Source organism: Zonotrichia leucophrys, chromosome 11, assembly GCF_028769735.1.
Source record: "Zonotrichia leucophrys gambelii isolate GWCS_2022_RI chromosome 11, RI_Zleu_2.0, whole genome shotgun sequence".
NCBI lineage: Eukaryota > Metazoa > Chordata > Aves > Passeriformes > Passerellidae > Zonotrichia > Zonotrichia leucophrys.
In genome coordinates, this window is record NC_088181.1 from 4563188 (window position 1) to 4581867 (window position 18680).

General features: G+C 41.7%; 2 protein-coding genes across 9 annotated transcripts in view; one reads left to right on the forward strand and one right to left on the reverse strand.

Annotated features, from left to right (window-relative positions):
* The first annotated feature begins 6230 nt into the window (after window positions 1-6230).
* SDR42E1 (short chain dehydrogenase/reductase family 42E, member 1) lies at window positions 6231-9572 on the forward strand. 3 transcript variants are annotated; one of them, XM_064723118.1, is made up of 3 exons: window positions 6231-6445; window positions 6654-6755; window positions 7971-9572. In XM_064723118.1, exons 2-3 carry the CDS (start codon window positions 6688-6690, stop codon window positions 9076-9078), a joined length of 1176 nt encoding a protein of 391 aa, XP_064579188.1. In that variant the 5' UTR covers window positions 6231-6445; window positions 6654-6687; the 3' UTR covers window positions 9079-9572. The 3 variants fall into 3 exon arrangements, with proteins under 3 accessions (XP_064579188.1, XP_064579189.1, XP_064579191.1); XM_064723119.1 differs by having other exon boundaries at window positions 6429-6562; XM_064723121.1 differs by lacking the exon at window positions 6231-6445 and adding an exon at window positions 6475-6575 and having other exon boundaries at window positions 7971-9546.
* A 4022-nt stretch (window positions 9573-13594) lies between these two features.
* The window catches only part of PLCG2 (phospholipase C gamma 2), a 62341-nt gene continuing 57255 nt past the window's right edge, over window positions 13595-18680 (reverse strand). For all 6 annotated transcript variants that reach the window (XM_064723368.1, XM_064723366.1, XM_064723372.1 and 3 more), the window contains 2 exons: window positions 16764-16948; window positions 13595-15986 (listed from right to left, as the gene is read on the reverse strand). In XM_064723368.1, the coding sequence (XP_064579438.1) occupies window positions 15944-15986; window positions 16764-16948 (228 nt within the window). In that variant the 3' untranslated portion in view covers window positions 13595-15943. The remainder of the gene's footprint in view (window positions 15987-16763; window positions 16949-18680) is intronic.

Consider the following 18680-nt stretch of genomic DNA (forward strand, 5'->3'; position numbering starts at 1 on the left):
AACACATTTTGCCTTGAGTTTGCTCTACATATGGTATCTACAGCACATGATTAGCTGCCTGTGAAGCTGAAAGATGCCTTAGATCCTTCCAAAAGATCAAAGTAGTACCATCAACTGGGTGTTCAATTATTAGTGTCAACGACTCATGACAGACCAACCTCATCTTGCTTTTGCTGGAGGGTAAGATTTCTGTAAAGCCATGGATAGCTGAATTAAATTATAAATCACTTCAACAAGAAGCCTTTCCTTGTTATTAGTGTGGTAAATAAGGGCACCTGGATGCACATCAATCACACCTGAAACTGAATCAGACAATTACTGAAATGTAAGTGTATAATTACCTTCTGAAATAGCCTCCTATTGAGAATGCAGAAGACTTGCTTTAAGTAACAGAATCAAAGACACTCAGCACTGCATTCCAAAACCTGTCCTCCCCTACTCTGAGAGCAAAAACATCTGTGAGAGTATTTGCAATAATATTTTACAATCTTTCCATAACACATTTCTTAACATACTAACTTGTAAAGTATATATTCCATTCAGGTACAAAGAGGCTCAACCCTTGAGCCCTTGCAGTCCTGTGTGCAATACTGAGGTTATTAATGAGGGTACAGGATGAGCTAAAATTTGGCTTTTACTTCCAAGGTGCTCAATTACACTGGATAGCATCACCTTGTACTGCTAAGGATTAAAATCAGTGCAATATGTTATGCAAACAGACATCAACACCTCAGAACATCAGGTAACACATCAGGTCAAATTACCACTTAAAAAACCACATGAGGCTTAAGGGAGCTTAAGATCAATATCACAGGAGCAAACACTGACTTCAGACACCTGGACTGAAGTGCTCAGCAGTGGGTGAGTCCCTGCAGACTCTGTTCAGCTCCATGGAGGTTATGAAGATTAATAAATACTCATTCTAAGAACTGGGTTATTGATGTGCCCTGCAGGGTACACAAAGAGACACAGAGACCACAAACAGCAACTTGGCATCAAAGTAAAAAGGGAGAACACAGCCCTGTGCTCAATCATTCACTTATCCCAAAACATGCAAACTTTCTTCCCTCCCCTTTAGGATAAATAACTGCTACTTTTGGAAATAGGATAATCTACATTTTTAAAGTAATACAGAATGGAAAAGAAGTTAATTTCTGATGGCTCCACAGAAAGTATGCATCACTTCCTACTGCTGAATGGACACCTCAGAATCAAGCTTGTTCCCTAAGAATCTTCACCAAGAGAATTCAAAGCATTTTCATTGTCTTTTACAGTAATGACTTTTTTCATAACTAACTCAGTGAGGATGACCACAGTGCAACTCACCCAGAAAATCCAAGTTAGCCAAGACATGACTACTGAGCCCAAATTGTTGTGCCCTGCGAAGGAATTGTGCCCTGTGCCAGCCTGTTGTTTACACCACACAGGGCACATCTTGTGTGAAACACCTCACTGGAACTGAGCCCTGACATCAAATTCAACAGTGACATTAACGCTGTCAGTGCTACAACAGCTCCCTCTCCCAGGGCATGGGTGTTATCTGAGTATGGAACTGCAAAAGGAATCACTCAGACATCTAAAGTAGTTGGTTTAACAGCAGCTGCTTGGTATTTCTGCCCAACCTGTTCTTTTGGGGTGAAACAGCCAAAGTTTGAGCAGTTTGTCCCTTCTGAAGCTGACTGCACCCTCCCACACCCCATTGCCAGCTGCTCCTGGGCACGGGGGGATGGAAGGTTCCCTCCTGCACAGCCTTGAGCAGAGCTGGCTTGAGGAAAGGAGCAGGGACAGAACCCTGAGAGCAGGGACAGCATCACATCCTCCTCCCTCCATGGTTATTCACTGGATCTTGCTTCTGGACATGGACGGAAAGGAACTTCTTAGCTACAGGTTAACATGCACCCCAAAATCCACATCCACTCTCAAGATGATCCCAAAACTCTAGTAAAATGGAAATTCTTTTTTTTGACAGTACAGAAAGAATCACATAACAAACATAAAAATCTTCCTTCATCCCAGGATCTCAAAATACTCTGCAAACAGTCTGACCCTTTACAAGACTGTCAAGTAGAGGCTTCTTTCCATTTTGTGAATTCTCACTTTGATAAGGAATCCACTACTCCCTGCACCTCCTTCTAGTCAGGACTAAAATGTTTATAAAGTCATATCTCCTAAAGCAGAATTAGATTAGGAAAATGATATAAAGCAACTGCTTGGATGAACAATTCAGTGAATGGTGTTCACTCAGCAGAAAATCCTAAAATCTTCCTTTCTCAGTGTGGAAAAAATAGTTTTTCCATTACTGGAACTCACAGGAAAAAGCAACTAGAAGCACTTTGGATGGTCATCTCCACATACATCACCAGATGTATGACATTCCACAAGCAACACTGTACAGTCAACAGCTGCCCTAAGAAGTCAGCGCTGACATTTTCAAAGGGTGTAACTTGCACACTTCTCTGAGCTCTTGGAGCTCCACAAATCTGATTTCCTGGTTTATTTCTACAGCAGCTCCCATCTGAGCATCAGAAACACAAATGAAACCAGCACAACCATAACCTCAGGCAGGGAGAAAGTTCAATGACACCTTTGTCACAGAACACAAATCAATACTCTGAAGGTCACTAAGGAAACCTCTGCCAGAGCCAAGATGAAAACTCAGACCAGCATTTTTATCCAGAACACCTTCCCCTTTGAAACATATTCCAGTCTCATCTAGAGTGAAAGTTTAAATCTAATTTTGAATATTAAATTCTAATTTCCCTCACAATGTATGTTCTGTTTTCACCTCTTCAGTACTACTTTAACCAATTGGTTTTATATGTTTTAATAAGGCCATAAGCATGGTTGGTTTTACCTAGTTTTAAATCTTGTTCTCTTCTCTCATTGCATTCTTCAATAAAAAAAATCACAATTAAGTAATACCTAAAAGAAATCAATCAAATAGTAAGAAAACAGTAAGCTAAGGTTTATTTTCCCACATGAAATATTGCCTTGCTTCCTCAAATACTACTGCTGGCACATTTTGTATTTTGATGACAAAAATAATTTTACTAGCAAAGTATTTTAAATTGCAAAGGGAACCAGATGAACTAACATACTATGAAAGAATAATTAATTATTTCATTGCTTATTCTTTCTAACTTGCACTGTTTACAGCAGCTGCTTATTTAGCTGATTTAAAGACTCCTTTTCAGCCCATTTCAGGTTCACTGCAGATAATTCCCAGTTACACTGAAAATCCTTCTATCCTGACACATTTTGCCCTAAATGCAATTCAAGGTATCAATGCAATCTCTTCAAGAAGTCTCATTCCCTGCATGCTAAGATACATGCAAGGCATGCTCCAAAAGCCTGGATCTTTTAAGGGAAGGGTTTACACGGTTTTTTAAAGAAGGACACTATCTCAGTATTATGTATAAACTAAAACGGGAAGTCTGTTCATTTGATGGCAAAGCAGAACTTATGATACATTCAGAAAGTCCATAAAACCTTAGCAAAAGCAGAGTCTCACAGGAAATGAAAAACCAGTTATAAATGGGTTGTGCAAAACTGAGATCTGAGAGTGTCATGTCTTAACACCAGATGTGTCAATGTCAAAGGAGGACAATATTTACCCACAGCTTCCACAGATGTCACCATTTTGAAGGAATGAATCTTCCTCACTATTCTCTGAAGCCAAAAAAGGACAGCTCACTATGATGAGAAATAAAACTGATAGTGGCTTAAGAGCAATATCTTTGCAGTATGTAAACCACAGCCTTATTTTAGTCACAATATCCATAATTCTGAGACACCCTGTCACAATTCACTCTCTGTAGATGACATACAGAGGGCAAGATAAAGCAGAAAGTACAGAGAGGGGTCTCAGTCCTGCAAATTGTCCTGGATGGACACACCACAAAGTCCAGGGGGCAGACGTCACCCTGAGGTGAACAGCTGCCTGTTCAAACAGAGGGATTTGCTCACAAACACAGAGGGTGAGGGCACGGCTCTGAGAGCACCAAGCCCTGGGAGTTGTGAGGAGAAAGTGGCTGAACATGGAGTTTCCATCCTTGGAGGTATTCAATGCCAACACAAACCCATGGAACCCCTCTGGCTGGACCTGCTTTGTGCAGGGGTTCAACAGGGCAATATCCTTCCAGCCTCAGATATTCTGTGATCCTTCAGTATTCCATTCAAACACCGTTTCTTTGATCAAAGGAGAACCACCAAGTGCCCTAATCTCAGTAAGACTCCTCAAAGGTAAAAAATCTTTGTGTCCACAGATCTCAGGGAAAGTTCAGGGTTCTTTTGGACTTTGCAGGTGATTAAACACTTGGGAAAATATTCTCAAAACCTTCATCAAGATTATGCATAAATCCTGAAGGCATGTGCAGCCACACAGAATCCTTACTTATTTAGGAATAAGTAAGGGATTTTTCTGCTTGTGAGCTAGAATTCTTATACCTCTGTGAACACATCATTGATTATGTGTCTGGATGGTATCTTAGGGATGCCTCAAGGCTGTTTCAAATCCACTCTCCTGCTATAGACAGGACACAGAGAAATCAGCTGTGACTGAGGGATGCCCTCCATACCAGACACTCTGCACATCTCCACAGGTGCAGCAGCTCTGTATAACCAGGTACAGCACCAGCTCCATCTTGAAATTTCTATTTAAGAGTCCCAGAGGTTCACCAGCAAGAAATCATTCCTAAAGAAAAAAATATTTTAGTACTTGCAGAATTCTTAGAATCTGCTTAGTTCTAACTCTTGCCAGCCATCCATCAAAAATACAACAGAGCCTACTGCATCTACTTCTGTCAAGGTTTTGCAAAACAGAAAGGAGTTTTGCAGAGTTTTAAGTAGCTTTGACACTGAATCCACTCTCTGGCATTCCCCAAGTGGCTCAGTTCTGCAAATGAAAAATGGAATACAATGGAATACAAACCAGACTTTGATCATGTAATTCTTCATTGTTTTCCTATTACAGCTCTCTCTCACAGACAGCTGGGACTGCTGATGTGAGCTCAGGAGCAGTTCTGCTGCAGCCAGGCAGTGCTGGGCAGGGTCTCCCCACTGCCAAAAACATCTCAACCTCTGCACAGGGCCCAGCAGACTGCTGTGAGAGTGCTCCATGGTCCAGGCTCATGACAAACACAGCAGGAGTGGGACAGCCACTTTACACAGGGAGATGCTGTGAGGGCACATGGTTGGACATTCAGCTGTGGTACCTCCACAGCACCAGGGAATCACAGACTCACTAAGGCTGGAAAAGACCTCCAGGATACTCAAGCCCAACCTTTGACCCAACCCCACCTCGTCAACTAAACCACAGCACTGCCATGTCCAGTGATTTCTGGAACACCTCCAGGGCTGGTGACTCCAGCACTCCCCTGGGCAGCCCATTCCAATGCTTGACAGCCCTTCCCATGAAGGGCTGCAAGTCCAGAAACTCTCATGTCCACCCAAACTGACAAGAGTCAAGGGCTCCTCAGCCCCTCTTAAGTGTCCCAGACCTCTGCAGAGCTTCACACTCTGGGATGACACTTGTAGGCATCTCCTGAGAGAATCTCAGGATGGTTTGGGTTGGAAGAGATGTTGAGGATCATGTATTTCCATGGGCAGGGACACCTTCCACTAAACCAGGTTGCTCCAAGGCCAGGGATGGGGCAGCCACAGCATTTCTGGGCACCCTGTGCCAGGGCCTCACCACCCTCAGAGGGAAGAATTTCTTCCTAATATCTGATCTAACCCTACTCTTTCAGCGTGAAGCCATTCCCCTTTGTCCTGTCACTACATATACTGCAAACAGTCTTGCCTCATCCTTCCTCTGAGCTCCCTTCAGCTACTGGAAGACCACAACTTTTCTCTTTTCCAGGATGAACAATCCCAGTTCTCCCAGCTGGAGGCAGCTCTGCAGGTGGGGTCTCACCTGAGCGGGGCAGAGAGGCAGAATTGCCCCCTTCCCTGCCGTCCACACGGGGGGATCAGCCCGGGGAAGCCACTTCAGGGCCGGGGAACGGGGGCATCAGGGCCAGGGTAAGGGGGGTTCCGGCCGGGGAATGGGGGGATCAGGGCCGAGGCATGAGGGATCAGGGCTGGAGCAGGTGCAGCTCCCAGCCACCAACATCCCCGAGCTCTTCTCCCACTGCTGCTCCAGCCCGGATCGATCCCAGCGGCTGCCCCGACCCGGATCGATCCCGGGGGTTGCGGTACAAACACCGGGCCGGGACAGGCTCTCATTTCACCACCGAGCCCCCCATCTCAGAGGCTGTGCGGGGAGGGCAGCAGCATCACGGGCCCGGCACAGAAATCCACACCAGCACGGCTGGCGAGCCCAGCACAGGCCCAGCTCTGGCCGCCATCTCGGGCCGCCCCCGCCCCGCCCGGCTCCATTTCCTGGGATCGGGATCGGCACCGCCCCGGGAATCGGCAGGGACGGGCCGGGCCGGCAGCGCCGCAGGTACGGGGGGCCCGGGGCTGGCACGGCGCTCCCTCATCGGGAACAGCGTCCCTCCCTTGGGAGCCATCCCGGCCCTGAATCGCCTCCTGCTCCCCGGGGAAGGGCCGGAATTAAAGCGTGAGCGAGAGCGGTGAATAAGGACGGGAATGTGCGGCGATGGTAAAACGCGGACTGGTTTTTATGGGTGTGTTTGCGGTGTATTTTGTAGGTCAGTTCCAGCACACGGTGCGAAAGGAAGGAGGATGGAAGAAGGAAACGCTGCCAAGGAAAGAGTCCTCATTACTGGAGGAGGGGGTTATTTTGGCTTCCGGTTAGTGCATTAAATAGTTATTACATACAGGAATAAATATAAGAGATTGCTGCTGGGGAGGCAGCAAAATCCATCTGTAAAAGGCAGACCTGTGGGCCTGAGACACCTGATCCAGGTGTTCCCATCTTCTGGTTCAGCCGGGGTCTCAGTTTTAAACAACCTCAGTCACTCTGTTTCCAGAGGCTGTAAGTAAAGCTGTTATCCCTTTTCCATTGTCCGGCAGCAGCTGCCCGGCAGACATTTATTTACCTGTGTGCTCACCTCTGTAGAGGGGCGGGATCACCACCGTCAGCCCGCTCTGAAGGACAAGCCCACACTTGTTTTCTTTTGACCTGCAAATAGTTACACGTATGCTTAGCTCTATAGGTTAACAACTCCAGCTGAACTCTCAAGAATATATTACTTTCATGAACAGTGGTGGTTTAGGATTAGGGTTGTTAATAAGGTGCACATATCAGTGGAATCCATTTTCCCTTGCTGCAGCCCATGTAAAGAAAAAATCCTATTTTGAGCCCTAGACTATAACTGCTCACAGAGGGAGAGAGATCACAGTCAGAACCAGAAAATAAAGTAAATTTCAAGTCAGGGGAAGGAAAAAAAATCTCAGGAGATGCCTGTCTGACTTCTGCTTGGCTTTTCCCTCCACTCTCACACCCTTAAAGCACAATAGACATACAAAAACGTAGGAAAGGGGAAGAGAAACACCAGAGTTACACTTTGTGTCAATACCTGTGACTTGGAGTAAAATGTAGACATGTGGCAAAGCATTCATAGCAGCTTAGAAGCATCTCTCCTGCTCCTCTGTAAATTTCAAACACAATGGCAAAGACCAACCTGTTGTTTTGCCAGAACTGGGATGGCACAAAAGCAGTAAGATAAAATAAGTAAAGCTTTTTTTTATAAAAAATATTTGGCAATAGTTGCACGTTTGAAAATTGCTGTTGCTGATCTCTTCAGAATTTTCATTTACAGCAGTTCTGCCTCTTTTTTCTTTTTCTCCTTTTTCTCCGAGTATTGATGGAATGTGAGAAATCAGTTCAGTACCTAAACTATCACAGCTGAATATTCCCTGTAGTGGGGGGCTGAGCATTTAAAAGACTCCCACCAGAAAAATAATCAGCATAAAAACAGTTAACAGTCTTCTCCCCCTTCCAGGTGAGATGTTTCATGCACCATGGTGCCATATCCTAACTCATGTTTTCTGTCATGTTTCAGTTTAGGTTGTGCCATATATCAAAAGGGAGTGGATGTGATCCTCTTTGATGTGGTGAAGCCCCTTCAAACCATGCCAGAGGGAATGAAGTTCATGCAGGGGGATATCTGTTGCCTGTCAGAAGTGGAAGGAGCTCTCAGAGATGTAATCTGCGTGTTCCATATCGCTTCCTATGGAATGTCTGGCAGGGAGCAGCTGAACCGAAAACTTATAGAAGACATCAATGTGAAAGGAACAGAAAATGTCATCCAGGCCTGCAGGAGCAGGGGAGTGCCCAGCCTGGTTTATACAAGTACCTACAATGTGATATTTGGGGGCCAGATTATAGAAAATGGGGATGAGTCTCTGCCTTACCTACCTCTGCACCTTCACCCTGATCACTACTCCAGAACGAAATCCTTAGCAGAAATGAAGGTGCTGGAGGCAAACGGTGCTGAGCTGGGAGATGGGAGAGGTGTCCTGAGGACCTGTGCTCTGCGGCCAGCAGGGATCTACGGGCCTGGGGAGCAGAGACACCTGCCAAGAATAGTCAGCTACATTGAAAGGGGACTGTTTAAATTCGTCTATGGAGACCCTCTGAGCCTGGTGGAGTTTGTACACGTGGACAACCTGGTCCAGGCTCACGTCCTTGCCTCCGAGGCCCTCAGAGCCAGCAAGCAGCACATTGCTGCAGGCCAGGCCTATTTCATTTCTGATGGCAGGCCTGTCAATAACTTTGAATTTTTCCGACCACTGGTGGAAGGTTTGGGTTACAAGTTCCCAACCTTGCGCCTTCCCCTCTCCCTTGTCTATTTTTTTGCATTCCTTACTGAAATAGTTCATTTCCTTGTGGGGCACGTCTATAACTTCCAGCCCCTCCTCACTCGCACGGAGGTTTACAAAACTGGTGTCACACACTACTTCAGCATGGAGAAGGCCAGGAAGGAGCTGGGCTATGAGCCCCAGCAGTACAACTTGGATGAAGTGGTGGAGTGGTTTAGAGCCCAGGGATGTGGACCAAAGCCAAGAAATTACACCATGATGCACCTGGTTAGAGATGGAGGACTGCTTGTGTTGCTGATTGCTGTGCTGGTCTCCTGGCTTCCATCAGCAGCAACATTTTCACTCTGAAAGATGAAATGCTGAGGACAGAATTTAGTTATGTTCTCTGCTTACTCTTGGTTTTGACAGACATGTAATAAAAGATTTTTTAAAAAACACATACTTGTGTGATTGAGGTAAATAACAGCTTTATCCCCAAGGAATGGAACTGAGTAAAAAGGTGCAATTTTTTATATATTCATTCTCTTCAAAGTGAAATTGATCAGATCACTAACAAGATGAAGCTCAGTATTACTGCAAACAGCATTTTACTCTCAGGTACAACAGCACAATACAGTGAACGGAACAAATGTCCTTAGGCTGACTCTTCCTCCCTGATGGGATTTTACTCCTGATCACTGCCCTTTATTCCTAAAGAGTTTGTATTACATGATCCAGAGGAGAATAAATTTATTCTTTGATCACATTCCAAACCCCAGTTCTGCTTCTCAACTTGGATGTATATATGCCTCACCAAGATTAACTGATAAACTTCTAGACAATAAATAAATGAGGTTTTTACATGAATACATTCTGGTGTACTTTCCTGAGTTAACTCTGATATCTAATGACATTTCTGGAAAATGCACCATGCTTAATCTAAATTACCACAAAGTGCTTGAAGCACCACAGATTTGTAGATTTTTCTAACAGTAAAATATGCCTGTTTAAAATGAATGAGCCAGCTGAAAGTGCATTCATAAATAAAACCTATGATTTTTCCCAGCATTATGGAATGGTTAAACAAATAATTCATCAAAGACATTTGCTGAGCGATTGCGTTCACGTTCCACGATTTATAAAACACTTTTAGCCTTTAATAATATTTCTTTAACACCTGACACCATCTAAATAGAATTTCAGCTTTGTGATAGGAAGATAAACACTCGCTACAAGGAAACTCATAATTTTGTGGAATTTTAAGATTAGAAGATAAGACTAAAAGTACAGGTCACAGCTGTCCTATGCATTTCCATCTGCCAATTTAATACATAAACTGAGAAACTTCCCCTCAAATTTTAAACACAAAGTTGTTTTCCCTTAACTCATCAGCATTGCAGCTTCTGTACCCCTTGATAAAAGCAGAATCCTCACAGAATTTAAAACTTCTCTTTAGACTTTAGTCTTTCCATTTTAATAGCTGAAGCTACACTGATCTTAAATTAAGAGTAACTTCCAGATACTTCTGTTCAACTCTGCTGCAACCGAAATGGGGAAGTAAAGAACAAGAAGCAGAGCAGTTCCATTGCACTGTTAAAGGATTCTCAGAAAACAAGAGGCCTAAAGGGAGGAACCAAGCTAGAAATCCACAGCCACCCCTGCTTAGACTTTTACAGCTCATGGTGACTAAAGACAGCATCATTTTTTTACTGTTCTCTTCCTGATAATTTTACCTTAAAAACAAAACCCAGCCCACACTATTGATAACTTTTTGTATTTTTATGCTTCAGATCTGACTTTTCTCCCTCATTCTCCTACCAGTAAGTACACCATGAAAGAAACTAAATTTAATACTTAGCTTGAGGGACAGCTCAAGAGAGAACTCACTTTTTTTCCCCTCTCTAATAGCAAATAAGCTGTTTCTGTAGCAGGAGTGTTGCACTCTCTTATAAAGAGCTTATGTGTCTCCAACTGAGCACTGATGGCACAGGGGCCACTCTCCAGGAGTCATTAATATACAACATCATCTGCAGAAAGAAAAAAATCTTCTTTTTAATAAAACAGAAAAAAGACATCCATGACCTCATGAAAGCACTGGGCCGATGCTCTCTTTCCAACAGCTCTGTTTTTTCAAGTGGAAACCACTTTGTTCTTTCCCCCTTTAAGTTCTCTGGCTTTGACACAGTGTTATCAGAAATAGATTACAAAATTCTAATGCCAGCAGAAGACAAAACCAAAATGTAGAAGAAATTGCACAAGCCTGTTGCACAGAAACAGCATTGGTATTTCATGTCAAGTCTTTTAAAAAAATGGTTTTAACATAGGGAACTGAACTCCTGTGCCTCAGAGGAATTTTCTCTGCTATTTGTAATCTTTCAGCAAAACTCAGCTACTGCTATTTATAATTATCTCAATGGTGGGGTTATGAAAATCATCTATGGAAGGGTCCTTAAGCCAAGAATCCTAAATCCACACTGTCAGTACCAGCTGAGGTTCAGGCCCTGGTCAGCTTTGAGGTACAGCAGCAGCAGCAGCTCCTGACAAGACAAAAACAGCCCCACAAAACCCCAAATACCAGAAGTCCTGCAGGAGCTGAGCTCAACTCGTGAAGCTTTTCATCTGCCTGGAGTCAAGGCCAGAACTCTGATAACAGAGCAGGAGGAATTGTTTTGTCCCAGTGGCCCAAGAGTGCTCCAGCACACGGGATTAATGTGGGGACACACCCCGAGCCATCATCAGAGCACTGATTAATTCCCCATCCATTAGCTCCAGCTATTAAAAAAAACCAAAGTGCTGACCACAGCAGAGATGAAGCATATACTTACTCTTTCCAAAAGGAAAACAGGCAGTCTGTGGCTTAAAAAGATACTTTAAAATTGCTTGAAAATTCCACCCCTGTAAAGACAGTCACAGCTGCCCTATTTGAAGTGTTTTACAACAACAATTCTCTCTCCTTTTTCCTGTTTTTTTAATCATTATTCCTCATGCATGAATATCTGGGTAAATTAGGGTAATTAATTCAAGTGTTGTGTCTCTTTTCAAATTTTCATCTTACCCGTTTTCCTGAAACTAAATTACCAGAAATGCACCTAAAAAGTGGAAGAGCAGAATGAAAATATAGCTCAGATTCAATTTTTCCTAATCCTCAAAATTATTGAACAATTGATAGGTGCCTTACTATAAAGGATGATGCTGATGTTTAAAGTGAATAGTTTAAGAATACTTGGTCAGCTACTTAACCTCAGGCACAGCATTTCAAGGTACAAATTTGCAAGATATACATGAAAGCTTATACTTATCATGTGTATTTAAACATATTTATTTTAGATGCTCCATCAAACCAGATTTTTCTAAGTCCTTCTCCTAAGGGACCCAACCAAAATGTTCCTTTGTTTCTATTTATTACTGATTTCCACATACTTTCCAAAGTGCAGTGTCTTATTAAATAATTCACTATGTGCTCTTCAGAGAAAAGGGTCCTGAAGGCTGATAATTTACAGATACTGTAAAGAATCTGGGTATTAAACTGTATTTCAGGAGTACAGAAGTGTTGGGGGAACTACTGCTTTACTTTAGTCAAGCTCACAGTGCCCTGTTTTACTGGAGTAACAGCTAAAAATGTAGACTAGCAATGAATTCAACTGCTTTTAATTTAATTTAAATTCTTTTAAAACTAATAGCTGAGCATGTTTATAAATGCTGTTATGGATCAGAAGATAAATTAATCTCTGAACTGATTCTGAAGGTTAATTTTCATTATATTTAACTTCTATTTCTCATGCTATAAAGGGAATTTCAGTCTGGAACAAAGCCAGCTAGTTGGACTGCAGTTAAAATGCTGACACATGACTGTAGCAGATCTCAACCACTGCACTTCAGCTTCCACACCAATTCAGATTTTTCCAACTGGTTTGGAGAATTCAAACATAATGGCTGGTACCCAGCTCACACCTTCTCTGAGGCTAAAGAACTGCAAAACTAACAAAATGCTTTCAACAGAGAAATATATAGATCTGTTGGGGCAGCAAAAAGTGGCAATATAGGCAACAAAACACCTAAATGTAGTAATGTTTTGGACTCCAGAACTCATGCATATCAATACTCACTAAGGTGATAAAGACTCTTTGTCTGATTTAATGACCTTCCTGAAGAATTAGGCTGCAAACACCTCATATGGATTCATGTTCAACAAGCCTGTAATTTGGATCAAAAGATGAGAAAAAATTTGTTCCCAAGACTCCCAACAATTAAAAAAATCACCACATAAAGACAGTGCAGCCACCCAGCAGCAGTTCTCCCAGCAATCTCACAGGCAGAACGCGTTCTGATAAATATTTTTTGTAAACATCAATATTACTGTTCTTCCAAATTACCACAAATTTAATCTTTGCCTTGCTCAGATGTTACTGTTCAAGCTCATACAAATGTGACTCTCACTAGAGCTGGAGTTTGTATCTGTCTCTCACTGAAAAAGGTTGGCTTGGAGTCACAAGTTAAACTCGATCTTTGACCTTTTCCTTCTGCCTCGTGTGTTTGGGGCCAGAGGAAGTGCCATGATAACCATGTCTACTGAAACAATCTCTAAGTCAGTTCATCTTAAAAACACAGAAATGCCCTTCTTCCAACCTCTAGCAGAGCACACCATACCACACCAGATCGCTCTTCACTAAGAACTCACTGCTTCAAATTACTGTCAAAAGTAATGAAATTCAACAAAACAAAGCTTAAACAAAGAAGCACCTGGCACCATTCACATCAACATGAGATATCAACAATTTTTTATTAAAATAAGTTATTTCAATGATTTAAAACAGTTTCTGTAAGAATATAACAATTTAACAATTGTTAACTTCAAAAATGTATAAATGTTTTCCCTCCTGGATTAAAAAAATTCGCACACACTTTCAAACCTACTTTCATACTCAAACTGCTGCAACTGTGATAAAGCTGCCTCAGAGCCTGCCCCAAGGAAGAACTGAGAGGTGAGGTCTTGGAGATAAAACACAGAGTGCAAAACCAAGAGAAGAGTTAGAAAACAGCCTTGCCCACCACTTGCAAGTCAGCAGAAGACTCACTGCAGTATTTTCATTCAGTGTAACATCATATTCTGAGGGAAAGTTTTACTGTAAAACAAAATGCATTTGCATAAACACTGATGGAGTGGCTCTTATAACCCCTGACATTGTGCATGAGTGGAGAATGTGCACAGCACTTTCCAAAGGACTACAAAATGAGCTAATTCTTAAATATTTGCACAAGAGCAGCGTGAGGGACTTGCTCCTGTGTCCATCACACAGTGGCTGTGCTGTGTCAGGAATATGCACCCCAGTGGAGGAAGCCAGGACAAATGGACAGTTTGGTTGGGTCTGCTCTAGAACTGAGCTTAAAAAGAATTCTGACAGGCAGAACAATCCACACCTGGATAATGAAGATAAAACCAGCTCTATACAGCAGTCTAGGTTATAGCTCCACCTCCCAAATCCACAGTTGATGTTGATTTTTTTTTTCTTTGAGCAGGGTTTACACCCATCTAATCCCTGAACAGGTCAATCACAGCTGGGTACTGATTTCAGGAAGGAGGATGAAAAGGAGAGAATTGCCTTTAACTTTTCTCTGTTTTCAGTTGGGTGATTAGTAATTAATTTCTTTATAATAAAAAATTTACAGAAGCCACCCCCATTGTGGGATACACTATTATAACACTTTCATCTCTGAGACAAGACTGTCTTTACAGAATAGCTAAAGCCTCAAGGGGGTTCCTCAAACCATCATCTGTGAATGCACAATGGCATCAATTAAGAGCCTCTTGAAACAACAGAACTCACAGCATGGGGAGCAAGAGAAACTGAAAATTGCTGAGGCAGCTGCATCAGGCCATGAATCCCAAATCTGTGCAAGTCCTCTGTGATCAGAAGTACAGCTCTGTGGAAGCAGCATTTTATGCCTCAGGCAGTCACTCCAAAAACTGAACTCCTCTGCACATACTTGAACACTGAAATTGGGAATATAGATAGCAAAACTCATCCCATGTAGAGATACAACAAACAGAAATTTGATGGTAACAATACAGCACTAGCACAAAGGATCAACACATACACAAATGATGACAACTGCTGTTAAATATTCCATCGAAGGCCTTTAGTTCTGCTCTGGCAGGAAAATACACTTGCTAATCTAACAAGTATTCTCATCTGCAGCTTCATGTTCTTGATTTGATTAAAGGCACCAGAAGGATGTACCTCTATATTTGTGCACACTATCATTCTTGGATTAGTTACATTTTGGGAAAACAGTCTACATTTACAGAACACTATCATTCGACTATCGTCTATGTAGGATTGCAAGATTAAAAATTGACAGTTCATTTAAAAATTCATTTCTAAGCACATTAGCAGCTGAAAGGATTTGCAGAAATGATACTGTACAAAAGTAAGTGCTCCTCAGAATTTTAAATACCTTCCCTTTCTGCAAACAAATAGATATCTCTTACTTCCTTCCAGTGCCTCAAGGCTGTGAACAGAAGTTCACAGGGGCTATGAATAGAGGTTCACACATTGCTCCTTTCTTGAACCTTTAAAGAGAGTTCAACAAGAAAAACACAACTACAGTAACAGAGGGTACTTTCTTTCAACAAAATTAACATATTATCTTGTTCTCAAAAATGTAACAGAAAATTTTTAATAAGAGATAATAGCTGCCCAAAATATTTTGTACAGTATCAGCAACACAATCTGCTGTCTTGAGGATTGTAACATACATGACATGACAATGCTGGTGTAGAAGTGCTTTTACAGCATTTAATAAATTAAAAGCTCACTACTAGTTAATCTTGAGGAGCCAGGTTGTTGAAGTGGTGTGATCCCATGCATGCAAATAGCTGTGACTGTCTTATCTGTGACACTGTGCCTTGTACACACATGCAGGAGATGATTTGTACTTCAGGTATTGATAGTGAGAAGTGAGGTCCATCCAACTACACATCCTCAAGTTTTAAAAACCTTGAATACACAGAAGTTCTGGCCTGCACAGAGGGTATGCTTTGTACAGAATATAAATTATTAGGTATTAAAACAGTTTTACTTAGGAGAAAAATTATAAAGGAAATCCATATTTCCTCTTCCTTCTCTTCTTCCAGTCATTCTGTCTGATGAGACCGTCACTGAGTTGGACGACCAGGATAAATTCATCTCTTCCTGAATTGCACCATAAAGCACACATCAAAGAATGATGGGCTCTAAGAGTAGAATTTGCTGTTACTGACTTTCTTCTCCTTTAATCTTAAGGGAAAAGAAAAGGAAAAAGTCAAGCCTAATAGGAATTTCTCAGAGGAAAACAGTCTACCAAATTCAATGTACTTGGATACCAGTGGCAAGTTATGTATCAGCAATGAGTACTGCAATTTTTCCCTCAATAAATGGGAGTAAATAAGTGATTCACACAGCTGTTCAGCACACACAAAAAAGAGCAAGAATATTTAAAGTCTTGAGATCCACTCAAAACTTCCCCTTGCTACATGAAGCCTCCCTCTATCTCCCTCACACCCAGCCAAAGGTGACAGCAAAGGAGAAGGAACCTTCCCCTAAGCTCTGGATAATGCACTGACACTGAACTGACAATGCTGTGCTGTTACAACTCAATACTGGTTTTATCTTTTGTGGTTTGTGTATCTGTTCCCACATATCTCATATGTGCATGACATTTCCAGGGACATAACTCTGATAGTGTAGCAAGAGTGAAGAGGTTTATTTATTTGTCTGTATATACTTCCAGGCTTTCCTCCCAGAGAGCAGCAGAGAGGGATATAAAACCTGCCAGGATTACAAGTGTCACTGTGATCACTGCCACTGAGATTCCTCTGCACACATTCCTCAGCTTCTGCTGGCCTCTAGTGGCTTGAGGCCCAGCCTGGCTTCTCTACAGCCCTTTCTCATTCCAGATGAGCTCATTCTACCCTCACCACTCTGTAGATGCTCCCTTTGGTATGGCTGAGGTTTCTTACAGTAAATCCTGTCTAGACAGAACTGCCTTGGAAAGGAAAATGATCATCAACCCACCTGCGGTTGCAAGTCTCTTGATAAATCTGTAGTTTGTGCTCATTGACGTTGAATTCTTTCAGAATTGCATCCCTGTTGGGGTTCCTCAGGTTCATGTGGCTGTCATAGAGGAACAGCTGGGTGTTCAGCTCCTCCTGGCGCTTCCGAAGCTGCCGACAGGAGGAATAAAGCTCCTCTTCACTTTCCTTCAAAGGAACATTGGAAATCAAAGAGATTTTGTAAAAATTGTTCCCAAAATGAGACAGAACCAGCAGAGTTTGGGGGATTATTTTGTTTTCCTAACCACATTTTAATAACTGCAGAGAACATTTTATAAAATTAGTTTGATTGGATGTTTCTGGAGTGTTTCTGGAAACAAACTTAGAAAGCACTAAAAAACCCTCAGCCCCACAGTAAGAGCAGCCATACCCTCTGACAGGGGCATCAGGGACATTCTAGCACAGATCACAAAATTTGTGTATTTAAACACTTCTATTGGAATATCTTTCCTTATTAGTCTGTTGAGGAAATAACAGAAAATAGTGCATCATGATGGCTTATCAGATTATAATAATATTAAAAATACACTTTAAAATGTTTAGGTTTTGGCTCTTCCATCATATTTGCCTATCATGTGACAAAGTGACAATCCTGGGGATTTTCTATTGAAATGTAGACTAAAGGTCAAAATACTGACTGGTAAATAGGACCCCTTACAGCAGCAAATACTCAGATGTACCAAGAAAGAAGGACAGATCCTGTATTTTTATGTGACTATGGCAATTCAGTACTTGCAAAGGAACTGAGTAGGTCTGAGTTTCTATTGTGGCCCACAGAAGAAGGTCTCAAAATATTCTACAACCATAAGCAATCATCATTATTCCCTTTAGGACTCAAAATTATTTTAATACTTCAAAACTTTGGATGCAAAAGCTGCCTCTTTATAGAGTTACTAGTAGGGAAAAGAACTGGCAGGACTGAAGTCTTAATTTTCACATCAGCAGCAAAACAAGATACTCCTTCTACAAGAAATGACATGCAATCAATAAATGTAATAAATCCAAACATTTTCAGAGGCAGCATACTAATAAGAATGCCTCTTTCTGCATTCAGTACAGATCTAGGAAAATTGATAGCTTAGCAACATACCCAAGAGGTTTCAGTTACAGCAGCAAGATCCCTTCCTAAACCTTTTTTCCTCCTGAAACACATTCCTCTGCAGGCATGGGTTGAAGCAACTGAAACAGCCTAGGAGCTATGCTCCTGATTAAGACTTAAAGAGTAATTTATTTAATTTTTGTTTGTAAAGGGGTAGGAAACTTTGTATTCCCAAATCACAAAAGAAATGGAGATTGTTAATTACCAATTTGCAGGTGTAATCATCAAGATGAATATGTACCACTGTTATTTCTGGTAGATAAATGTATCCACAAAGGTACAGCTTAAACTGTATTTTAAGATGTCCACTTCAATCTTTAAGTCAAGAACATATATAGCATTGAGGCTGATTGTAGTCAGACAAAGCTGAAGAAGTAAATGCACTTTCTGAAGGAAGTAAATCAATTTTCAAGCAAATAAGACATGCCTCTAAGTGCAACAACCACCTCAGTATAGTATGATTCCTACAACGTCAAAAAATATGTTTAAGTTGTACAGCAACTAAGGCCCCACATAATAATTCACAAATGTGTATATTTATGTCTAAAATGTTTTTGCTTTACTATTCCTGATAAACTTCACAGCCATCTGTAATTCCTCATTACAATTCTGTATTTCATCTCCAAGCACATGCAGATGGGCTCTGTATATAAACAGATATTATTAAATGGCATTATTTATGGAAGGCCTGTTATTAAACGTCATTATTTTATGGAAGGCCATCACTTCTTAAAAAGAAGCAGAGGAACAGAGGCAGCCTTGATGTTTTCTGATGCTTCT